The following is a 26,722-nucleotide window of genomic DNA, read 5'->3' as shown; positions in this document are numbered from 1 at the left end:
TGAGTAAAACATGTTGGTTCTCTTTGATCCCTAGAGCAAGGGGAGGCTCTTTTCTTAGGTGGTTGACTTCATGCAACATTATACAAGAGAATATGTGTGTGGTGCTTGAAAACTTCAGGGTGGGAACTTCTAATGGAACAGAACCATAGGTGGATTGGGGCAACATCTACCCAGCCTGCACAGAGAAAGCAGTGCCCCACACGCACTTCAAGTAGAGGACAAACAACTTTTTAAAACAAAAACCTAGAAAGGAATTCAACAGCAGCACTAGGAGGTAAGTAAGGAAATAACTGATCAGTGTCCAAAAAGGTTAATTTTAGCCAGCACAAACCACACCCAGGGTCTGGAGCATGCCCAGGGTCTATGCCAAAGTAGGCTTAAGGTACTGCATTGAGATTTTTACTCTATGACTTAGGGACAGCAAGTTTTTCAGCAACTAATGAAACGGGAAGTGTAAATAGGAGCTTAATGGTTTTGTTTAAATTCCAGGTTATTTTGGAATGTAATAACTTCTTGCTGCCTTGATCCATGACAACCATGTAGACACTATGTACTCACCTTAAGGACCTACACCAACATGGTAAGCCATATTTCAAAGGTTGTGTCCCAGGTCACTCGCAGTTGTGTTGTGTAATAAGTTGGAGTGACTGGGTATGCAAGGCTTCATGTTTCTGTCTCAAAAAGAGCAATACAAAAAGTATTAAACAACATAAGCAAGCAGGATGTGACAACATTCCTTGATTTGTGAATACTGGTTTACACACCAGACAAGTATTGAGTTTCCCATAATAATCCCCAGAAGGAATGCTGCTAAGTGAAGACAATAGTAAAACAATTACGTATGTAATTGAAAAGTCTGAGTGTAATTTGCAGGACTAACATCCATGTTCCAAACTCACCAAGCAGAAGAGGAAAAAAGCTCCAGAGACAATGAAAAGGGGATATTTTAAACTCATAGTTAATAGTTAAGAACAAATAGAAAATGGTTTATGCCTGATCCTGTCTGACACAGAGAAAATGAACTACTGGCTCAACTGAAAGCCAGCTTCAGTACATACTCTTTGTTAAATATACAGAATTTGAGACTGAGTTTTCAGCGCTCATTTTATCATTATAGGCAAAGAGTTTCGCTAATTCATTGTTTTTAATTTTCCTAAAAGTAAAAAACGCCCTACTTTTGGGTCAAAAGCCAGTCACATGCATCAAACAAATTCACACTGAAATCAGTTATCACTTGACAGGATATAATGGGTAAGCTTACAATTTACCAACAGCTACAACTCCAGTCAACTCTTTTTGGCATTTTCATTTTAAATTTCCAGGGAATTACAGAAACACATTTCACAAAATATTTAAATTAAGCAAAACCCAATTATAAATTAAAAGAAAACCCTCTAGCTAATCTACTTGCTCAAAATCTGTTAAACAGACAAAAGCAATTTACGGGAGATAAGAATGCATTGTAAGTTTTAATTAAACAGACTACATCTTTTACATTTGTTAAATAAAATCTACATCCTTTCAACGCATGGTAAGAGGCCATAGATTCAGTTTTTCATTTTACTTGCACTGCATACATAAATGTTTAGGCCACACAAAACTAATAAAGACAGAAATACACTGTAAGTAAGATTAGAGGTTTGGAACAAAAATTAAATAGAAGAATCTACTTGGTAATTAATAATGACAGCTATATAAAATAATAATAGAATTTAGGCAAAAAGACACAAGACTAACCCAGCAAAGGGTTGTGTAAAATATGAACACACAATGACTCATTCTTCATAAGCTTTATAATTTACTCCACCTAAAAGTCTGATAGCACCTTTAACAGATGTACAGAAACATTCTCAACCCTTCCCAACAGTATAATAAGATTGAATAGGGCTATAAATCTCCAAAGTGCTGCACAAACATTAAACTCCAAGAAGGATATGAAATGGTAGCATACATGACAAGTTAAGTGACTTGCTGTTGGGCAACAGAGCAACACAATGAATCAAGGTTTCCCAGGCTCTCCTTAGCAATGAGTCACATTAGATATCTGGACCACCTCAATCTGCATTTAGTTTTCAGACATATTTCAGAGTTTTAATAGAAAATCTTCCAAAGATCACCTATGTGTCAGACACTATGCATCGTTGTCTTCTTGACTTTGTAGGCCAACAGCAACCTATGCAACCAAGGATACTTTCAAACCTGAAAGCTAGCAGTAAGATTTTATCACAACTTTTCAGAGTTTATCCATAAATTTGGAAGGGTATAATTGCAAGGAATACATATACAAAGACTGCATAGTGAAACCAGCAGCAACAACCATGAAATTGCCTTGTAGTGTCCCTCCACATCCCCATTACCTGCAGATGCTGAATTCAGGAATGAACTGCCTTAGCTTAGATCCTAGGAGAGTTTTGCTGTAAAGGAGCTCAAAGCCAGCAAAACCCTGACTCTTATTAAAAAAAGCCCTGCAGGTCTCACAAATGGTGCAAGTACAACTCTGTATTGATTTGCAGCTTGTACTGTAAGCTGCACTGAGATTTATCAAGTTATTGACACTTGAGCAGAGAGATGCCAAGAATGAAAGAAAGCACATATTCTAAAATCTACAGAAAAATACATCATCCATTTCAAAGAAATAAGCTTGGCTTGGTGATTAATACTCATTACAGGCTTGCATGCACACACAGAACCACATGGATATTTGCCCACATTCCACTCAGTACAAGAAATATAGGATATATTAATATGTTCAAAGGAGAAAAAGCATCTGCGTAGTTTCATTCTAATTCTATCATCTAAGGAATTTATCTGTCTCTCTGTAAACTCTTTTGCTGAATTTTCCCATTTAGCCTGGAACACAAATACCTGGAAGAACAGAAGCTTTACCAATACCTAAAATATTAAGAAATGCCTGTGGCATTGCAGTAAGTTTCAAAGTTTGTGAAAATCTGAAGGAGAAGGTCCGAGCGAGTGTATCTAAATGGTAAAGTTTTAGCTGATTCTATAAGCATCCCAGCTCCCATCAAAGAAAAAATGAAATCTCATAACACTGCATATTTGAAAAATTTCTAGTTTTATTGCTGTTGTTTAAGCATTCCATGAGTCCTAATCCACTGTAGCAGGCAAGCTCATGCTTACTTTAAGCAGGTTAGCATTCCAGTTCAGCTCAAGGGGATGAGCACAGTACTCAAGTGATTTGTTTGATCATTGTCTAAATCAAAAATTTGCAATGGCATGAAGAGAAGGTTGATATATTTCCATATTGTTTGCAGTGGACAGCCTCCACCTCGGAGTATCCTTCTTACTTGTATGGGTACATGAAGAAAACACTTGCAAACTGTTGTTTTACTATTGCAGAATCAAGACATTTAAACCAAACCTTTCAAGCAGTCGATGGAGTATGATCTGAAAGGTAGGATTATTTTCTTTTATCCTCCTTGTGTAGGTTTAAAAGTTACTGGCTATTCACTATTTTAACATAAGCACTCCATAACAGAGAGAATAACCAAATTAATTTTCTCTCTGTGGCACTGCACCATATTTTCTAACGGTAATGCTTTGCTGCTACAAGCCCTGGTGACAGAACAGGTTCTGAATGGTGTTTCTTTCCAGCCCCTAATCTTTCTGTTGTAATAAATAAAAGCTTCCCAGTCTCAACTTTGAAGTTCAGAAAAAGATCCTGTAAAGAAGAAATACAGGAATACAAAGTTGACTTGTTCTAAGTCAGTTAACACAAGTGGAAAATGGAAGGAGAAAATGTGGAAATACCGCAAGAACAAGCTAAAGCAAGGGGTGGGGGGGAAGAGGGGGATTTTGGGAAGGAGATTGGTTTGGATGGAGATGGAGAGCATGCTGATTTCTAAGAATTCCCTTACAAAGAGCTGCAGGTTATTCCATCAAATAGTCAAATGCAATATCCTGACAATTTTAAGAAAGCTCCTTGATCCATTCGTTGTTTGGTTTGGTTTTTCATACAGAAGAGAATCACTGACTCATATTAACTGCTTATGGCTTAATCCAATTTTCTTTGGACTAAGAGAGGCTGATGTTCTGAGCAGTGCACCACCACCACAATACCTGCCACTAGCAATATTTCAGATGAAATAAACAAATCACAAGCATTTGAAATATTCAGGGCAAGTTGATTTTTGGGGACACAAAGCTACAGTTGAATACCACAGCTGAGATCACATAGCCTACCTGGCTTCAGTGCTGCCTAAAGGCATATATACGAACAAATCCAATACTTATTTGAAGCAATCTCCACACACAACTGAGCATACTTTCAAAATATTGCTCACTTAAGTAAAATCATATGGCATACTTAATGGCTAAAGGTCTGCTTAACTCCAGCAGTGTCTCCATGCCCACTTCCAATAAGTCAGTACAGCAGGGGAGGTGTGGAAGGGGGTGTGGAGAACAAAGCAGCACTAGGCCTATCCATAACACTGATGTGCAAACAAAAAAGAAGTTTTCAGTAAGCTAGAATGCCAAACTTACATGAATTAACTTGTACCAGTTACTGCACTTACACTTAATTGTTGTTTCCACAGAATTTATTATTTTCTTTTATTTTAACTTACAAGTATTTTACAACATCTAAAACATATAAGGTCTCCACCTTCTCTCCTTTCCCATCTTCCTCTGTCAACAAAGTGTTTCCCAGATCACCTAAAGATCTGAAGTCTTTCAACAGCATTTTTTAAATGTTTCTGCTATCTATAGACCCAAAATTGCTGCAAAGGGCCAATAAATTGTTTCTGGGTTTTCACTACTGCATAGAAATCGCAGGCAAATACATGAGGCAACAGGTTCCAGCATATGAAGGATCAACAAAGAGCTTCATGTCACAGCAGTGTAGAGTGTTCTGCTATGCTGCAAGCTATTGGCAGCTATGTGACAGTGCACAGGGCATAATCACATAACATGGCTGGGCAACGGTCTGGCTTGCCAAGTTTTTCTCACAGACTTCATCCCATAGCAGTAGGCTGTAGCCTTCATGCTCACTATCTGGTATCTTCCAGTTTCCTAATGTGCCAAGTAGAATTTCTCATTGATATCAGCATTCATAAAACTGATTTAATAGTAGTGTGATTATTCTAGGAGGCTACAAAAATTGTATTTATATATATTCATATATATATGTTCAGTTGAGAAATAATCCACATCTAGAAAACGGTTGTATACTTAAGCAGGCTCATAGTCTTCACGTGACAGAAAACAAGCAGCTCCATAGCCAGTTGTGCTGACATACAAAATTTAAGTCAAAGGATTTGTTTGCTTTCCTGCCAGTACTGCAAAGAAAATTGAACTGTACAGTTTCTGACTCGTTCAGCCCCAAAGTAATAAAGATTCTGAAAGGCAGATTCTGTTCTTATTTGCATTCACCCACTCCCCTCTGGTGAGGGTGCAGGAAACTAAGGCCACATGATGGCCAGGAGAGAATCTGCTTTGTATTTGCATTGCCATGTAGTTTCTGCATCACTACAGAACGTTATGAACTACCATACCATTTCAAAGCAGTGTTCTGAGTGACCACTGATACCCCAAATTTCAGCTCAGTATGCAAGTTCAGTGCCACTTCATGTTGAAGTTGGTGTTGAGATGCCCCATCTATGCCTCATTATGTACTTTAATTCACCATTTTGCTCAGGAGCATCTCACACACAGCCAAAAAGGGACATAGACAAAAGAAAATCTGTCAAGGGATGGATACAGCTGCAGACCATGACATAGTGTTGTTTTCTTCAAATGTACCTTTCTGACCTCAGCCTCTGCCCTTGCTCAAAATCAGCTAAATTTCAATCTGATCTTTCACCAGAGACAGCAACATCTTTCAGCTATGGCTATCTTTAACAGATGTCTTGGACCTCACAGCAACTGTTGAATTTTTTCAGTTGTCAAAATTTATCAGAGCCTTTATATCAATGGATCAAGGACCATGCTTCTCTCCTCAATCTCTCCCTCTCTCTCTGGTCTTTGAGGACAAAATTTATTGAGCCTGTAAAGTTAGTAAGTCCTTTGTTCCCTCATCTTTCATCCAAAAATTGAAATCTCACTTCTGTAAACAGAACTAGAAGAATCTGTAAGAAAGGTTTTACAAGACCTTTAGTTTTTCAGATTTCCTTAACATTTTGAAGATCTGTCTGATAGATCCACTGGGGGGAACAAAAAAATCACCAGATTTGGAATTCTATGTAGTTGTTATGCCAGGAGAAATGGTTCAAGTATTAGGAAAAAAAAAGTTTTAAGAACAATAACATACATATAAAAACCTCAGTGTGTCCAGTGAAGTAGTCAACTAGTCAGAAATTAGTTAATTGAGGGATTAATCAAGTTGGGGTTTTTTTTAAGTAAACTGAAGTGTCTCCACTGATTTCAGTGTGTGATTGTTTCTCAAATAGGCAAACAGAACATAGATGCACTCAGTATAAAAGGCTCATGGGTCTTCAGGATACTAGGATCAGGCCACTGAGCAGCATTGAAATTACAGACTGTCACTGAAGCAGGATAGAGCAGTTCAAATTTGGGTTTTATCTTCCAACTAATATGACAAGGGGAAATACCTAGGATAGGCATTAGGTAACAACATAAAGTACAGATATTTCTAGCCAGAACCAGGAAGCCACCTTTTGTGAAGGTACAGATTAGGAACTATGTGAGTTGACAGGGAACAGAGGAGTACATTGCAGTATTCAAATATTTCAGAAATTGTTGGCAATTAACAGCTTTTAACAGCTACACTAAAATGATGTGAAATGGAACAGTATTTCCAATTTAGAGCTTTTATTTTTACTGCAACATCTTTGTAAGCTATCTCAAACTAAAATAAACATAAAACCCTGGAACATTTATGGTGTTCATCAATTGTCATGACATATACTTCAGCAACTCCATGCAACCAAGTCAAAAAAGTTCTCTGTATGACGTCTCCCTACTGTTCCCTTGAGAAGTCGCTAAGGTATAAGAGCAATAATCCTTTGAAATACATAAGCAGGACTTCAGTAGTTGTGTTTCCAAAGCTGGGGAGCAGATAATAAGGCAATTTTATCAACAGAAAGAGAAAACTGCTTGGACTACCAAGGACCTACTCCCCTTTAAGGACCGTTTATTTATCTATTTATCTAACATGCCCTGTCATTTCTTTATCACAAAGATTAGGGTATACAAATGATAAGCCAATGCCTCTAGCAGAATCTGAGCTGTCCTGCAAAACAGGAAAAAATGAGGCAAATGAGTCACATTTTTCTCTTGAAAAGATCCACTCTGTCATATATATATATGACGCACATGAAGACTCCACTGTCCTCAGGGGGGAAAGTCACAAATCAGCTGCCAGTGCTCACCCGCACCACTGCTACGCCTGAGGGACCCAGACTCTCAGCGGAGTAATGCCTGCCTAGCAGAAAAAGAAGCAAACCATATGGACAACCAGTCTCAGACTCTATTCAAGCTTCCATTTTGCTAAGCCCAGGCCCATCTACTGTATATCACACAGATGTATATAATCAGATCAGCATAGCGTTTTTTAAGAAACCAGGAAAACAGGGAATTCTAAAGGATTTCTTATTCCAAATCAAACATTCATTGTATTTTATTTAATACAATAAATAAATACCAGGGCTTTTAGAGCCCTGGTAACACTTTGGTGAATTTTAAGTGCCCAAGCCCAAAACTGAAATCCACAGCACTCTGCAAGTACACAGACACTGCATTTATACCCAGGTGTCTAGCTGACTAAGGGTGTTTTGATGTATATACCATAGCTCCTACCACCTTGACAGGTCACAACAAACTGTCACCTACCGAGCTCATCTGGGAATTCTGAAATAAGTTATTTGTATCAGGAATCAGGAAGGGCTATCCAGTCAAATCCATGATAGAACAGGGAGTCCAAGTTAAAAGCAAGGATTTATAATCAAATATCCACACCGGTCTAAGCCAGGAGGGACAAGACACTTTGGCTGGATACCCAGCCAAGTCTGCTGAAAGCTTATGAGCCTCTTGCCCTATGGTCTGACTATACCAGATTTCCTGTGGCCTGAAACCACAGTGTCGCTGAGGCTCCAAAGGCTAGCGAGGTGCATTAAGGCTGCATCTCACGCAAAATTAGAGCACAACTTTTGACCTAAAACACAGCAGCCACCGAAACTTCCAGACAAAATAACAGGGGAGACGATTTTTTTATATAGTAGTCGAAGCGTTGGTGAATTCCGTCATAAATTAGGAGTCCCAGTTCAGTTTAACCCTCAGCCTCAAAGCCAAGTCTCACTGCTATCAAAGTCACACCCTTGATGGCATGCTGGGAAGAAGGCTTCTGAAGCTCACCACTGCGAAGGGAGCTCTTCCAGCCAAAAGTGTAAGCAAAGGGTCCTGTGAATTGTAGCCCTGCAGCAGCACTATCTCAACCCCTGATTCTAGAGCTCTTTCTATTTAAGCGTTTTAGAAAGACATTGGATACAACCCAAGGTTTTTCAAACTAGGGGGTGGAACGCAAGAATCCATTCTCCAAAGGATAAAGTCACACAGCGCTGTGATGAGACACTTGCACCTCCCAAGAGAGATGAGATTTCAGATACCGTCCCTCTCTGTTAAATAAAAATTGGCTATAGCTATTTTAAGGCTCCAGCTGTGTTCCAAGCACAGATCCCCACCTGGGCCTAAACTAACACAGTTACTGTATCAAATATAGTTTCTCTGCTGATTGCTTCTTTCACACGTACATGACCATCTGCTTATCACGGGTATTTTTCGCCTTGTCACAGATTTAGACCATGCATCCCTTGGGAAGGAGTGCATTTCAATGTTTGCCCCTGAACAATATGGCCCTAAACATGATTCAAGGTTTTAGGCCCCACTAGATTACAAGCTACTATATTTTACAGAATTAACAATTTTAAAAACCAGGAAATATAAACTTCAGTAACCTAAACACTAGACAGTGATATAAGTTTGGGAAGACCAGATGTAGGGAATAAGGTTGGCTGAAGAAGAAATGAGTATTTTTATGCTACAAGCTGTATTTGTTTTCCCTTTGAACAAACTGGCTAATGATTGTGAAAGTTTTACCATTTGACCCACTCTTCCTTTTAAACATCAAAAATAAAACAAATAGTGTGTGGTACATAAAGGGGATAGGGAAATGTTCTGTGACCTAGTGCTGTGAGTGATAAGGAACTAAGTCAGAGAGAATGCATTTCCTCTTAAATAATATAAATATTTAAAAGCAAATGCAAGGAGCATAACAGGGAAAAAGGACACGTTCAGATCGCCTCCAAGTTGCAGCCCTTGTGCCATCTAGGGCACTCTACTGCAGTACTATGGGCCTCAAAAAGGTCTGCCTTCCTTGTGAGCTCATCTTTCTTTCTTAGAGATATTTACAAAAGAGCCTACTGCTACTAGAGAGATTAGTAAGTCAATTAAATGCTACAAGAATGACTTTACAATAAAAATGGGTTTCAGAGTAGAAAAAGGAATCCACAATAAGAGTAAAACATGGGACTTCATATACTGACTCATATTGTCAGGAAGCCACTAAGGGTAAGTGGAAGATCTGGCTGACCTCATTGGTTTGGAAAGAAGGACATTTTGAGGAGGAGCTAGCAGGATTTAACATAGCTACGCATATTAGTGCATTTTTTGGAAGATCAGCTTAGGCAATAACCAACAATTACAACTCAAAACAAAACCTTCTGTAAAGCTGATAGCATCAAGTTTCCATTACCTTCCCCTCCGCCAGCACACCTGCAAACAACAAGCACAGGTGGGCTTAAGCTGCACTGGCAACACTTGAGCTTCCTTGCCTTGGGACCTGCCCACCCCTGCATTAGTTTGGTGCAAAACATGCATGACAAAAAAAACCACAAACAAACAAAAAATAAAACCACAAAAACACACACACACAAAGAAAAAACATGACCAAGATGATGGTGCAAGGTGGGACTAGAAAAGCCATCAGGATCTGATAAAAGACTGGCTAGATCCCTGAGGGCACAGGGAGAGAGCAGATGTAAACCAGGGGCACTTTACTGCATCAGTTCAGATGCTCCCCATTACGGTTAAAGTATTTATACTGACATGTAACGACTAGCAGGTATTGCCATTGCCAACTATACTGGTATAGTTTTGGGGTATTACAACTACACGTATCTAAGATAATTAGCATGTACTTTTCCAATAGCAGCAGAATCAGACTAAATCTGACCTTTTCTCAGCTCTTTGGGTAAGTACATGAATGTAAGCAAATACTTTCATTACTCTGAGCATCCTGACTGCCGCGGTCACTTCTATTCAGATTACAGCCAGGCATCACACTGACAGGATTCTTTTTTCCCCAACACTGAGAAATACCACAGCACACACTCGCAATTAGAGGACATAATTGACTCCTGCACAATAGACATACCTCTCAGCAAGGAAACTGATCTCTTTTATGGATGATGTTATGAATAATCCAAAGATCTCATATGCAGTTTGTACTATTTAATGTACACAGTAATTAGCGTTGACTGTTAATCTTGTGATCCTGGGCCAAAGAATAAGTGCAATTTTTTTCAATTATTATTATTATTGCAGATTACTTAGATGAACACTAAACACACACATACATTTTCAGATGAAGCCTCGCAGACAGAGGTTAAAATCATGACAACATTACTCCCACTGGTTATTTGGTGAGTAAGAAGGCCACAGTTTAGCTGATGATGCATTGCTGGTTCATAGGGCAAGCATAGTGTTTGTTAGTTGAGTATTTGTTATTAAACCACATCGCTCTGTAATTTTCTGAAGAGTGTGGCACTCAGCTAGTTGGAAACAACTCTGTTTAAGTGTCAGTTGTTTTGCTTTTCCCCTTGACACAACTGCTTGTATACCTTTGTCATTTAAGGATTCTGTTATCCTGTCATGCATTACCTTGCTAAAGGAAATACATGCTGTGCTATCAGAGCTACTTCCTCAGTAACAAAATAATTACTCTATGACAGAATACAAAGCATCAAAATTTATGAAGCCATAACTGCATGAGTCCTATAAATTCCCAGCAGACAAGCAACATCCTTCCAAGGCACGAAAATCTCCAGTTCTGACACCTGCCGTGGTTAAGGTCACTTTCCTCCCTTGAAAAACTAGGATTCTAAATCCATTTCATGACTTCATTGGGAAGAAGCATAAATTATACCCTTAAATCTCTACACACAAACACAACTCCAAACGTGAATAGCATACAGAACGCATCAAATTTTTCTCTCACTGAAACAAACAGCCATTTTCTGTATACCAGTGGGTAATATCACCCAGAATTTGACATTTCAGTCATGGAAACAAAAAAATCCAGCCACTGCCTCGAAGTAGAATCCATGGGCTTGATTCAGCCTTGTCAGGCAGAAAAAAGGGAAAGACTCGCCTTCAAAAAATACACAAATATTCTCATCAGCTGAAGACAGTGTATGTGAGATTTTTTGCATTCATGCAATGACATTTATCTGTGAAAAACAGGGGATCCAATTTGAAAAGGAACAAGCAGAGAGAATGGCAATGCAAGTCAAGCAGGCAAAGCTGACTGCTGCAACTCACCACTGTAGTTAGGCTGTGGGTGAAGAAGTTTTATACAAGTCTTCGATGGGTCCTTCTCTGTCAACTTGTCTTATCTTCACAGTTAGATGTACTAGAGATGCATGCAAATCTGTTTAGTGGGCAAATAAGGCTTCAATGGAGAATTTAAGTGGCTGGTAGGCCTGTGCAGCTCCTCAGATTTGTCTGTAATGTAAATGAAAAGAGCACATTTGAGGAGAAGGAGTAACAAGGGGAAGGACAGGCAAATGATAACCTTGGCAATAACCTTGTGCTGGCAGGATAGTGCAAGGCTGACACTGACACTCCTTATTCCCAAATATAAAGCCTACCTTCCCCAAAACAGGATGGTGTACCAAGTTGCACGAGTAAAAACACTTGTAAAGTTCCCTTTTCTTGCAAATCAAGGCAGATAGCAGGGACTGCAGGGTGACTCAGAGTCAATCCACAGGTTACACTCTTTCAGCAGGACAGCACAGCCAGGTGTTCTGAATAGGGCTGCTCTGCCTGATGGCAGAAGCATGGAAATGACACCTCAGTGCTGCACTTTAACAAAGTGTGAACAAAAAAAACCTGAGGTAATTTCAGCTATAGAAAAAAAACAGACAAAAAGTGTCCATAAAGTAGGACCCACTTCCTATAAGGAAGATTATGCTAGCTTATTTATTTTAGATTACATGGTAATTCAGTTGTTCCCTTAAGCACTTTTAAACCAAATTTCCAGACTAAGAATCAGTCAGAAAAGAGGAATGTAGACATACTTCATCCAGCTTTAAGTATTGGTCTCAATGAAGAATAAACTTGTTATCAAATTGTTGCCTCTGTAACAACTACACTAAGATGAGAGTTGCCAAAGATTTCAAAGACTCTTTCATAAACAGACAGGTATTCTATGCCACTTAATTTTAACACTTTTTTTTTGTTCTCACCTCTATTGTAAATGCAACTCTTCCAGTCAAATTGGGCTGTAACTTTCAGGTACCAGAGAAGAATCGATCTGGAGTTTTGTAGTAAAGTAATTTGTTTTCAGGAAACATTTACCTTTGCTCCAAAGGTTTTATAAGCACTATTAAGTCTCCACAGGTCATTAGCAGGAAAGGATCCTGGGGCCAGGATGGGTTGGGTTTTTTCCCCTCCTCTATCTCTGGAGTCCACTGGTCTCAGAACAATGACTCAGGTAGGGGAAAAAAAAACACAGGATTTGAAGTATTCTCTGTATTTTAAGTGAGATAGTTCTTCCAGATTACATTCACACAGTAGTAATCATTAGCCTGCACAATGAATGGCTAATGAAGTTATGTACCTGCTCTTTCTTCCCTTACAGCCTTTTCCCCCATTATCTTCTCCCTATCACAGGCTAGTGATTTTTTTCTACTGTATGTTTACTCATTTTAAATTTCTAAATATAGTTCTCAGCTCTACCATCTGTCCCACGATCTTCCCATGCTTCTTTTATATTGACTATCATCCAAATCAATTGTTCTGCCTCCACACTTCAATAACAAATTGCACTTCCCTTCTCCAGCCTAGACACATCTGACCTTTTCTCAGACCTTGGCACACGCCGAGGACAGCCTCTGAACTCTTACCAGAGATGAGAATGCCTACTCAGCACAGACCACAAACCACACCTCCCACCAAGACAAGCTTGCCAAGTGCTAGAGCTCTCTAAGGTTATTCCCACCCTAAATTCTTTATATTCACTCTGTAGATACATATTTCTCTTCCCACATTTGCTTCTGTGAATATGTCTCCTAGCTGGTTAGCATTTGGCATCTACACAACAGCTTGCTAGCAAAATAACCCCATGAAGTAAATTGTGTTTGTGTTAGTAGTGAGGCAGCTGCACTTAGTTTTGATGAGCAAGAGACTGGTAGCTCAGGCCAGTACCCTGAGAATAGACGCATCTCACTGAGGAGCACAAATCACAGCAGAATGAGTGGGAAGGCACCAGCAGGATCTAGTCTGAATGGTGCCTATGCTGTAAAAAGTGAGCAAAAGAGACATCCCAAGCCCCTGGGAGGTGCAGCATTCATGCTCAGTAGACCAGATAAGTAGGTGATTTTTTTCCTACATGTGTATTATTTTGTAATCTAGAGTAAGAATGGATGAAGGAGAGAGGAAAGCCAAAGAAACAGCAAAAGGTCGTAAAACACAGTGGGCTGGGGGAGGAAAAACCCAATCAATCAAAAAAACCCAACTGGCTAGAAAAGAATGACCCTGGTCAGAAGTCACCAAGCCAGAGTTTATGAATTTGAGACCTACCAGAAAAGCTATTTCAATATGCTTCCCCCTCACCTTTCTGACTCTTCTGGAAGAGTTTAAAGAAAACCCCAAATAACGGGTCAGCCACTAGCAAGGGTCACTACCAGGTGCCACAAGGATCCATCTTGGGACCAGTACCCTTTAATATGTTCATAAATGACCTGGATGCAGGACTTGAAGGTTTACAAACTACATTTGCCTACGACACAAAACTGGAGGGAGCTGTTGACACTCTTGAGAGCAAAGAGGCCCTGCAGGGGGACATAGACAAAATGGAGAGCTGGCAATTGCCATTTACATGAAACTTAACTAGAGCAAGTGTCGGGTGTTGCGCCTGGGGCATTGGAATCCTGAATATACATACAGACTGAGGAGTGTGAGGCTGGAGAGAAGCCCTGCAGAAAGGGACCTGGGGGTTCCAGTTGATGGCAAGTTGATCATAAGCCAACAGATCGCCCTGGCAGCCAAGAGGGCCAATCATGTGCTGGGATGCACCAAGCACAGCATTGCTAGCCAGTTGAGGGAGGCGATTGTCCTGCTCTACTCTGCGCTGGTGCAGCCCCACCTCAAGTATTGTGTGCAGTTTCAGGTGCTGCAGTAGAAAAAGGATATAAAGCTACCAGAGAGTGTCCAGAGGGGGTCCAAAAAGTTGATGAAGTGTCTAGAGGGGAAGTTGTATGAGGAGCAGCTGAAGTGACTTGGTCTGTTTAGCCTAGAGTAGAGGAGGCTGAGGGGGTACCTCATCACAGTTTACTGCTTCCTCACAAGGTGAGGAGGAGGAGCAGGTGCTCATCTGTTCTGTCTGGTGACCAATGACAGGATCTGAGGGAATGACGGGAAGATGTGCCAGGGTAGGTTTAAGTTGGACATTAAGAAAAGGCTCTTTACCCAGAGAGTGGTGGAGCTCTGGAACAGGCTCCCCAGGGAAGCAGTCATGGCACCAAGCCTGACAATATTCAAGAAGCATTTGGACAACACCCTCAGACACACGGTGTAAGTTTTGGGATTGCCCTGTGCAGGGACAGGAGTTGGACTTGATGATTCTTGTGGGTCCCTGCCAACTCAGGACATTATATAATTCTGTAGGAAAAAAAAATCCAACACCCCCCCCCCCCCCAAAAAAAGCCACAAAAAACCCCTACCATAGTAGAATAAAAAATCTACACCATAAACAAAACAGACTGGCCTTTTTCTGTTTCTATGGAAACTTCCAAGAATATTGAGAAAAGTTGTCATATCATTTTTACTTATCAAAAATGTTTGCCTTTCCCTTTTCATGACATTATCTTTTCCTTGCCTATAGTTTATTTGTAACACAGCTACAGTATATAGACAATAGATGCTATATTATTTCATAACTTAAAATCAGATACTTTGTGTTTCTCAAATCTGATAAAGCAAAGCAGATTTCTCTTAAAGCACAATGCGGCTTGTAATACAAGGTTACATTTTTGTGCACAGACACTATTCTTGTTATTCTCAGCAAGGTCTCACACTTTAAGAAATGTCCCATTCCATTCTCTTAGCCAGTGCCACCATAATACTGAAAAGGGGGAAGCTATTAAATATTTGGTTTACTGATGGGATTGGTGTTCTGCTCTCCTCAAATTAACTCCAATTACTACTTCCTTAGTAACCAATTTTAAAATAGTTGCTCTTCTGTATAATTTTCTTTCAAACAAAGAAAATCGCTCTTTCATAACATCAGGTCTTCCTGGTATCTCCGTGAACACTCTTTAATACATTGCAGAGACATATCTAGACTGTCTTTTGCACTGTCAACTAAAGGTCTTTTGGGGAAAACACACATAGTTGGGCCTCCTCCAACTCTTTCGCTGAATAAAAGTGTAACCTAACAGAAGCAAGCAAACACTGACAGACACTGAATACGCAAATCACACGGCAATCCTTCTCTCTCACACTGCAAGAATCTGATTTTGCAGAAACTGGTACAAACTCAACCTCAGAGACACACTTTAGAAGACTCAGCAGCTACTCAAAGCTGGAAAGTGAAAGTTCAAACTTAAGCAGAGTAAAAAGAAATAAATCTAGGCCTTCCTCATTCCTCTCTCCTGAGCAGTTCCATCTCATACTTAGTAGAGCTTTAATGCCAGGTGATGAGTTAGTGTTCACAATTAAGAGACTGCATAATAACCAATGACAGAAATTTACAGGCCGGAAAGAATGATGTCTAGGAATAATGGCTTTTGGATCTGAATTCTGAGGATCTTAATGTGAAGGCCAAGAATTTTACTGCCACTGTAGACTGGCAGCCTTTTAGGGGGAAGTAACTAGCCCCTAAGGTGTTCTGTAAGACAGCATTCCACATCATGTCATGTTCTGAAATGTTCATGACCTGAAATTATCTAATCAATTTAGCAGCACAGAATATCTAACAGAATTAAAGCTTTATAGAAATGCAACAGAAGTTAGAACATAAAAGGACACAATGTTTCTAAACTCAGTATCATATAAAATATCACTATACACTGCTTGGGCTCTCTAACCGTTTTTTTGTTTCAAGTCTGTAGCATGTACTTGATTCAAACTGCTCCATACAGGAGATTATTAATATTACTTTTCTGTTAATGGCATCATGAACATCACACAATACACAAGTCTTTAGAGCAAGGTATCTAAAACAAGGCAATTAGGGATTAAAGCATGCCCCTTCATCCTTCCTCGGAATTACTTTCCAGCTTGACTTGAAAGACTATTATAAATATGGAAGAAAAGGGCAACGGATAAAAAACAAACCAGTATTCAGATGGTGACATTGTGAAATCATATCCCTATTTTAGGGACATGAAATAATTTATAAGATAATACACAAAGCATTTTCCATATGTAGTAATTCATTCATGCCAGAGAACAGATACAGTTGTAACTAATCAGTGGAAAAGCTTAACACAGTAGCTGTAGAGGTAATTCAAACAAAAGAAACAACTAGAAAAGTGCTTCCTATGAAAACAACAACAGAAATTTCCATCTGTAGTTGCCTCCTATGTTGATCACAAGCATCCTTACAACAGAGTAAACAACAGAAATTAGCACTTCCCAATAGTTAAAATTTATGAGCAAGATTCTCGGATTTCAAAACCACAAAAAGTTATGAATAAAAGCACTGAGTAGGGAATTTGTCAAATAAAAGTTTAAACAGAAACAGAATGCCCTGAGATGCCCACAACCAGCTAGGAGTATTATCTGTTCTCCGAACTGGTCTGCATACAGACCAGGATTGTTTTCACCAAAACTCTAGTAAATTTTAAAGCCAAGCCAAAGCCCACGTGGGCATTTCAGTGTGCTCACTTTGCAATTGACAGCAATTCAAGTTACCATGACTTAGCAGAGCTGAAATAATATTTGCATATTCTTAGCCCATGGCAAGTATGCGGGATGGTAAGAGCCTGTATGGAAAGTGGATTGACATAAGTCACGTTACATCTTCTTTCCCCTGAACAGAGATGGCATTGATGAGAACACAATGACTTACCTCATGCGGTAACTTGACAGTCATTGAGACTTGAAGGCTGAGTCTATCAACAGCTGATCAACTTCATGCATTTTTTTATTCTTTCAGTTCAGAAGCAGGTTTAAGATAAAATGATCAAACAAAAAAAAAAGTCCACATTGGACTTAGGTCAACTGAATTAGCTTCAAATCACTCTTAACCTGCAGAAGGGCTATAGCAAATTCAGCTTTTAACATCAAAGCTAATTGTGTTAAGAATTCCTTTTGACCGGAAAAGATAGCTAGGCCAGCCTGCCAGTTCAAATAAGCCCCATACCTGGTCAAACCTGTCCAAACACCTTTGTACTGTAAAGAAACTGTGCGTAAGGAGGGTCAGTACACATGGCTACCTCAGCAGTTATTGTATCCTCTTCAGATGAGAAACCCTGTATCGGGATTCCTGCTGTGACATTGAGGGGTAGGGGATAGCGCACAGAATGAGATCAGCAGAGACGTGGAAGGGACAGTGTCCTTAAAGAAGGCAGAGAAGCAGCACCAAGACAGAGGAAGCAAAGCAGTTGCCTTAGAAGCCATCCCAACTGACTACAAGCCACAGCAAGCTGGCTACTCCTGCTACGTTTCTGCTTCCAAATAGTTCATGTGCAGACAAAAAGTGTAAGAAAGAACAGCTATACCCTACACCAGCTGCTGAATGATTGTAGGCCCTTAGCGGCTCTAGGAATGAGGGGTTTGACATCAGGAACTTTGTTCAGTGCCAACACTAGAGGAAATCAGATTTTGGAGGGGAAAAAAAAAAAAAAAAGAAGAGGCAACAAGCCCATACAACACAGTTTTGATTGTAATTTCTGCTAGCATAATCACTGGTGTGCTGTCTAGGCTATGCCTGGTAAAAATAAATCAATACTACCTTCCTTTGTTTAGTGAATAAATCACTCCAGAAAACACCCTGACCTTGCACCATCAATTGCTGCTTTATGGGAACTAAGCTGCTGTCCTTAGGCAACGGCAAAAGTATGTGAGGTTGAAGAACATCAAGACAAAAAAAAGAAAGAGACTGAATGACAATGGACAAAACATTAACAACTTTTCCTAACTTGAAATAAGATATCCCTAACTCATAAAGAATAATGTTTTTTCCAGGATTTTTAGCTGTTCAGACCTGTGTCTTCAGTTTAGGTTCAAATTAACAAAGTATTTCTTCCCATAATAAAACACTTTGGCATATGAACCATGTAATAGACAGCTCTTAGCATCTCACCAAGTCAGGCAATGACAACACATGCACAGAATACCTAAAATATACAGAGATGTAGCAAAATGCAAACACTGCTAGCTCTAGTCAAACTCAGAAGAACTTACCATTGTAAAATGGAGGTGCAACACACATTAGTGCCAACCCCAGCAATTTATCTGTGACTAATTAAGAGACAGTCCCACAAAAACATCACCTCAGTGCTCAGCATCTGTCAGAGAGCCAACTGAACGTGGACAGAAGTTACTAAAATAAATCTGTGGTTCCCCACACCTTGAGAACTCTGCATTTGTGGATCCCACACCTCATCTAAGAAAGATGTTGAAACGTAGAAGACTCAGAGAACTGCTACCAGGACAACCCATAGGTATGAAACGATGTCAGTATGGGTAGCATTTAAAAAGACTAGGATTCCCCAGACTGCATATCAGAACTGAAGGGGCCATACATGACCTGCACTATTGTGACAGCAGGACACGATGCTCACCATCTCTTCTAACAGAAGAACTAGAAGTCATCAAATACTGCTAGTAAGAACCAGGTTTAAGTCAAAAAAATGCACATGCTTCTTCACACTGGCAAGGTGAGGCTGTAAAACTCCTGAGTAAAAGATGCTGTAGATGCCAGTAGTCTGCTGGAGTTCAGAAAACTAGACAAATTTATATAAGAAGTCCATTAATAGTTGCCAAATAAAGAAACTAAAACAAACAAAAAAACCCCCACTACTCAGTCATAAAATTGCTTAGGAAATTATTCTGGGAGAATACTACTATTTAAGAACTGTTAATTTCTTCTCCAGATTTTTTCCCAAATCACAGGCTGCTGTCAATGCAAGATAGAAACCTAGAAAGACCACGAACTGTACTGCATCCATTCTTGCATAGGCATTTATCTTTTTATCTAATGAAACCCTTCTAAACCTGAACATCATTTTCAATGCAATTACCCATACATCAATTTCATGATGTTTCACTCACTTCCCCTCTCCCTTGCCTTCCCTCTCTCTCTTTTCAGATTAAAGGAAATCCAGATGGGGTGCAGATGCTGCAAAATGATACAAAGGTACAACAGAGCAGAAGTTGCTTAGACTGAATAAAAGAAATTCATTAAAACATGTATCTGTGCTCCCTTACACCTATTGCTTAAATTAAGCCTGTTTACAAGGTTGAAGTTTTCCTGAAGTTTACAGGATTTTTAAAGTCATGCCAGAGCACAGGTATAGCGATTTCCTGTGAATGTCTTCATTTTACTGTAATTGAGGTCTATTCCTGTAATTCCTACCCCACAGAAAAAAAAAATCTGTAATTGAACACTCATCTTTAGCAAAGCTTTTTCTCATTTAGGTAGCACGAACTTCCCTCAATTCAGTAGAACAAGGAGCACAGACTTCGTCAGATCCTCCCTCTCACCTAAGCAATGAAAATGAACTACAGATCCTTGCATCCATCATAGCTTTTAAAGTTAGTTAGCTGTGGGAACAATTCCCACATTAAAAGTCTCTGTGGAGAGGGAAAATAGCTACTTTTAGAATGACAACACTTCAAACCCCACTTGAGCAGTTACTCCTTCCCTTGGCCGCATCTCTAGAATCGGTAAGGAAGTGGGAAAGAAAACTGATGCTATGAGAGAAAAAGAGGGGATAAGAAAAGAGAGGTGCTCTGGAAGAAATAAATCAAGGAAAAGTTAGGAGCAGGAGAAAAAAAAGTGGAAAAGGGAAAAACGAGGGGACAAAAAGAAAAAACATATAAAAAGATAAGACTTGAAAGTACAAACACCAGGGAACAAAAAAGGAAAACATTTTAGCAGTGACATCAGGACACGTTAATTAACCATTGATATGACAGGTACTCGTTGGCTAATCTATGCTTCCAGAGGGGAAAAATAGAAAAAAACTGGAAACGTGCAACAATCAGCACAATGTTCTCCAACATCCTCCTAATGCCTCTGGTGAATCCCACTACAGGGGTTAATTATAGTCAGTCCCCTTCCATTCAGTTTAGCTCATTCTCAGGATCCCAGTTTAGTGACACCTGCTCCTCAAGATGTCCAGCTTAAAAATTAAGCTTAGTCCTTTTTTCAATTATATTGTTTAACAGCATAATTAACATTTCCTTTCCAACTTTTCCTTACTCCAGCTACATTTTTGATCCAGAAGAAGTACAATCACCTGGATGCATTCATGAAGCAAACAGCTACAAATACAACGAGCAAGGCAGCAATAAATCCAAATTCAAAGAGAATAGTGAAATTCAAGAACACGGACATGAATCCCAGAAGAATGAGCTAAATGGAACAGAAAATAAAAATCAAGTAAATAACACAAAAGATACTCTCCAGAACCACGGAAGCATCCAAGAGGATGGTCTTGGGAAACGTGTTGCAAAGCTTGATGTTGCAGTCAATGGTGTCAGCTCCTGCGCTGGAGTACACCCATTGCTCAATCCCAACACAAACTCAGTGAAAGAAGCCAGTCAACAGGGCATCTCCAGCCAGTCAGAATGTTCTTCAGCCAGCAATACAGACTTTCATACCAAAACGAATCGGTCTGGCCAAGAAATTGAGGCAGGCAAGCAGAGGAAAGCAGCCTGCAATGAGCCAAACAGTATTGAAGATGGGAACACCCAGTCTGCAGAAGGCTGCGTTTTTCTCGAAGGAAGTGCAATACTGGACACACAAAACAATGCCATACAACTGCCAGACACTGACTATCCCCCAAATGGCAATCAAAGCAGGAACTATGTCAAAAAAAATAGCTTTTCAGTCAACTGTGCACATTCAGACCAAAACACTGGATCTGCAGCAACAAAGACCCAAGACCTTTGTGTAAGTCCACCTTCATCTATGAAGGAGAGCAGCATCGAATCTTTAAAAACTCACTTCACAAATTTGAGTGAGGGCATTACTGGTGGTATCACTCCTGTGGCTGTCACCAAAGCAGCACAGGCACCCTCACACTCCAACCATAAAGACCTCAATGGAGAAATTGAGGAGGAAGATGCAGAAGTCGCAGCAGCTCTGGCTGCACTGGAAGCTGCAACTGCAGGAGAAGACCTGGAAGATGACTACGAGTACTAGATGAAGATTTCTTTCTAATACACTGGGTAAGATCCAGATTTTGTTTCTGGATCTGTATGAACATAGGTACAGCACATGTGGACAGTTGTCATAAACAGCATATATAAAAGGAATTGGGACTAAATCTCTGTCCCTTCAGCTGTTTTATACAACCTTTTAATTTCTACTATCCAAGGTACAAAAATGCTCCCTTGGACAAGGAGACAATGCACCATTTCCTCCACACAGTATATCCTGCTGTATATTGGCCTCACCTGGACTTGTGTAAACATTTCCCTTGGTTTTGAGCCTCAAGTGGGTCTTGCACACTGCATGTTCCAGGTTCAGAAAAATTCCATTATTTAAAACAGAACTAAACAGCCACAGAGTTAGAAACCACGTATTTTCACCATCTTAGCACAAAAAGCCCAAAACTCTATGATCTAATTAAGTATGATATAGGGGAGGCAGTCTGGCTTGTATTCACTGCAGTTATGTTTCCATTCTGGATGAAACCCAAATCTGTGCATGTACACCTGGCATTAGGATGATAGCCTCACTGCTTCCCTTATAGCTACCCCGGACTTTGTTTGATACCCCAAGTGACCTGCTCCAGTTCATCAGAACAGCAGAAGCCTAGATAAATCCAAGTGACTGGATAAATTTCTGTTGGTTTAACAAGCTGAAGTAGCTCACCCAAGAATTCTATACACACTATCAGAGGTGCTGGAGAGGGATCAAAATTCAGTCCTACCAGTCTGGATAGATTAGATTGTTGTAGAACTACAGCCCAAGATCTCTCAACAGTACTAAATTTTACAGGTGCACATCACTTGTCTCATCAATGCAATTTGCAAACAGGTTGTGTCTCAAGCTTTCCTAGCAAGATGTGTTTTGCTTATATACCATCAACAAGAGCCAGTGTTGGACCCATTTCTGGCTCTGCTGCAGTGCTTAAACTTAAAACAGGAAAGCAATCGACCTTCCAAGTTGAATTATATGTAAGAACTCAAAATATCAGAGCTGCATTCCTGGAGTGTTTACCCTTCCTCTCATCTTCAGACTAATATGTTAACCTTTCTTGCAGGAAGCAAGTAAGACAGACCAACTTGGTGCTGCAATTTCATCAAAAGTGAGATCTTAATGGCTGAAAGTGCTTGACATTTTATACTGAAATTTTCTGGTTTCAGAGTCTGCTATAAACTCCTAATAAATTTTTTTTTTTAATCATATGAAAAGTCATCTGGTGGCTTTTGTGCTTTATGCATTTTCTATGCAACAGTTGCATAAAAGAAGTATTCTAAGACACATCCTCCATGTAAATGTTTTTATATATCTACATATAAATGTTTTTATATATCTAATACATGTAAATGTAAATACATGTAAATGTATTTGCCAACAGTACACTCTGAATCCTAGTCTAACCACTAATACACATAAAACCCACCTCAATGCTTTGATCCTTAAAGGAATGTGTTGATATTTATTATTTCTGTTTAAATGCAGATTCCCTCTTTTCCTCCAGACACTGCAAGACCAAACCAAGATTTCAATTTCTCATAACACATCCCTAAAATGACATCCCTAAAAAACTTCAGTCTCAGCTTCACAAGAACTAGATTCAGCTACACAAATTCACCGTAAAATAAAAAGGCTTTATATGTTTTGAAACTCTGTAGTACTGTTGATTTCTCTACCATTTTCCTGCTTTAATATGCTCTTCTAAGCATCTTCATATGTGCGTGCAAGATTTATATGCGTATTTGTGTATCAAAGATTACTATACGATGGATGAAAGTGAAAGACTACTTGCAGGGCACAGAAAGCTACCATAAAATATACCTATAAGGTATCGCCGCCATTTCGACTTATCTCCTATCTGAAAATGTTCAGCACAGTTCCTTAAATATATCCTTCTATACATTTATGTGTTTTATATATGTTTATTTCCCTCCTGCTCCACCTCGCCACAGCTGAGCACCCCCATTTCTTAGCCATTTCTCAGCCTACAGTACACTTTTCACAATAAGTATGAAAGTGAATAAATTATTTGAAAAACCATTTTAAAATATCGGTGTCCACCATAAAAAATAGCTGTTAGCAATGGTACGAGACCAAATCTTATTCAGTCCCTGTAGATGCTGGTGCATAACTTAGGAAGTAGAAACTAAATATTTCAGTTTTCTTTTGGTACAAAAGGAATTAATGAAGGGTCTAGTTGGCCAGTATCTATTTTTAATGTTTCTGTATTTGATGGAACTCTATACGGGGAAGTGTGCAGACACATAGCAATAAAGAGCAGGCACCAGGATGGGAAACTGTTATAAAAGCTGAAATTTCTATGGAACCTACATCCTGGAAGCTCATATTACCAGTTATTCTCCAAAGCTAGTAACACAGCTTAAACAACAATTGTGATATTTTCATGTATAAGCAAAAAGACATCGGGTACAAGTGAGCTTCACACTTTCTCGTTTAACAGTGGGTCACCATTGGATTATGAAAAATTCAGATCATTGCAGAGGTTCCAGATACGGCAACAGGTATGAAACACAACCCAGTCCATCCCACAAAAGGAAGTTAATTATTTCCTAGAGAAAGCCTTATGGAGGAAGTTGGTTTACAGAGTAACAGAAGAACTTGAAATTTGACACCACAGAATTCTTCAGTTCAGCGAACAAAACCCCAACAAGAAAGCAGGAACCTGGAAGTAGATAAATTCCACACAATTTTTTTCCTCTTAAAGAACAAAGGCAATCAGCTGGGCAAGTGTTGCTATGGAAATTTCCCATTAAAAATTAAAATCCAGAAATAGGAAGTCTATTATTTTCTAAAAGATACTTCAGATTTAATTACTTTAATCTAAAAATACCATTTTTATCATCATTTAAATCCTGAAACAAGAAAGATTGACTTTAAAATGAAAAAAATTAATCTTGGCCTTACATTGTATTTATAGTTTTCATTTCCTAAATGGGATTTAATTTTCCAAAAGATTAATTCTTGTTGATGTACTTCATTTTGCTAAATGAGAATAGAATATCTCAGCATTTATTAAGGCCTGTGCATATGGTATTTCATATATTTATACAAATACACTGTACATTTTAATTACCCTGAAACAATGAATCTTAGATTACTTGCCTTGAATTATGATATCTTTCCTTGTATGTAGATGGAAATTGGGATCCATCTAAGTCACGCAAGAGCACCATTTCAAAACTAAACATATTAGAACTTTTAACATGGTGAATGCACAATGAAGTAGATTCATTGAAGTCATTCTACATTAAAAATTAATTCATTTTTAAAGGAAGTATTAATTGATTTAGATATTGTGACCTTCTAGGTTTTAGAACACCTATATCATACAATGTTAAACAGCAATTGTTGGAAGCAGATTAAGAATTTTTCTTTGAGCTTTTGCAACACTGGAAGAAGCTAAGTGTGCATCCTGGATACTAAAAGAGACCAAAATAGATCAAAGTAATTTTATGCCTTAACATAAACCTAGACTTCTTTAAAAAATTTATTGTTAAATAGAATTTCAATTTTGTTAACATGGCTTAATCCAACAGATCTTTATTAAACAGACTTACTCCCCACACCTCAACTCTTCATCCTTCGGTCAGAGAAAAGCAATATTCCCTTTTACAATTTCATTAAGAGAACAAGGTGCCCTCAATGAAGCAGAAAAGACAATGGCTGTCCCAGTTTTGGTTATAAACCAGTTGCTGAAGTATAGATCCCAAGCAGGCATCTCACAATCATCATGGAAAAAATATAGAGGTTATACCATTCCCTGCTCTGAAACTTTATTGAAATTATTAAAGAGGACTTAATAGGTTTTTGCTGTGCTTCATAATTCAACTACTGTACATTACCAACTGAAAAATATTATTCTGTAGTAAACCAGAAAAAAACCAAGTCTTTCAGGAAATGCAGCATCCCAATATTAAGTCAGGTTGCAGATGACATATACTGAATCAACCCAACAATAAAACCATGTCATAAAGACTGCACCTTGATTTATTTCCTTATTGAGCTCCCTTCTAACGTATTCTGAGACAGACATTAGCTTGACTTCTATGAGCATGCAGATAGGAGCAAAGTAACACCCTCAACTGCTCACCCAGATCTCAACCACAGCCAGATTTTCAATAATCTGTGATCACACCACCTATCCCTTGCTCTTAAGACTTGGAGCTGTTACCAAACCATTGCAAGTGATTTAGCTAGACTTAACCAAACGGAAAGGAAGGTAAGTGACACAGGTCAGACTACAGAATAAAATGAATGCACAAATCAGATTAAAATAGTGTTTAAGTACTTGAGGAAAAACTTTAGGGATGTTGCCCAGAATGAATTAACGTAGGCTGCTTCCATCTCATGTTGAGAGGTTGATGTCTAAATAAAGCTTTACTTTCCTTTAATTCTCGTTTGAGAACCTCTACCAGAAACAAGATGATAATCAAATGAACCTAAGGACACTCCTCAGATTAGCTTTTCTATACAACCTTCAGAAAAAAGTAAGATCCATACAAATTTCTCTATTTCCAACACAAGATGTGTTACATAACCAGACTCTGCTGTGCCTATAAGTAGTTTGAGTTTCTCCAAAATCCATCTCCAGAACTGAAAAAAACAGATTTTTTAACCCAAACAGTTTCAGTTTGGTAGATAAAGCAACGCAGGGGTTAATCTAACAGGGATACAGCACACTTGGCCAGAACAATATCACTGTCTGATTTTGGTTACCGTTGATTTTTAGTGATTAATCTCCTGTTTATGCAGACTTGCATATGAAACTCATCCAGTTAGCATCTGCAAAACCAGATCCAACATTAATCAAAATTCAGATAAATTCTCAAAAGCCCTACAAAACACCGCACACATTCCACCCTGACTGGGAATTACTTTTCCAGAGTCATGCATGAGCGTTAATTAGCAGCCGGCCCACACCACTATTGTTTTGACGTACGCCACACAGATCATGTTCTTCCTCATGGCTTTGATTAAAGATTTGGCTCAGGGAGAAGTGTGCGTTGTTCCTTTCCCTAATTGCGTTAGCGGCTGCTGCTGGTGGAGAGCAGGGCAGGAGGGGCTCCG

General features: G+C 39.1%; 1 protein-coding gene across 3 annotated transcripts in view; it reads left to right on the top strand.

Moving 5' to 3' along the window:
* C4H4orf19 (chromosome 4 C4orf19 homolog) overlaps positions 1–23,006 on the top strand; it is a 42,041-nt gene extending 19,035 nt beyond the window's left edge. For 2 of the 3 annotated variants that reach the window (XM_069856163.1, XM_069856162.1), the window contains 4 exons: positions 490–580; positions 3,358–3,412; positions 19,571–19,618; positions 20,692–23,006. In XM_069856163.1, coding sequence (XP_069712264.1) covers positions 19,587–19,618; positions 20,692–21,631 — 972 coding nt within the window. In that variant the 5' untranslated portion in view covers positions 490–580; positions 3,358–3,412; positions 19,571–19,586 and the 3' untranslated portion in view covers positions 21,632–23,006. The remainder of the gene's footprint in view (positions 1–489; positions 581–3,357; positions 3,413–19,570; positions 19,619–20,691) is intronic. The other variant, XM_069856164.1, reaches the window with a different exon arrangement.
* The last annotated feature ends 3,716 nt before the right edge of the window (positions 23,007–26,722 follow it).

This window comes from Phaenicophaeus curvirostris, chromosome 4 (assembly GCF_032191515.1).
Source record: "Phaenicophaeus curvirostris isolate KB17595 chromosome 4, BPBGC_Pcur_1.0, whole genome shotgun sequence".
In the NCBI taxonomy this organism is placed as follows: Eukaryota; Metazoa; Chordata; class Aves; order Cuculiformes; family Cuculidae; genus Phaenicophaeus; species Phaenicophaeus curvirostris.
This window is presented reverse-complemented; position numbering and strand designations above follow the sequence as displayed.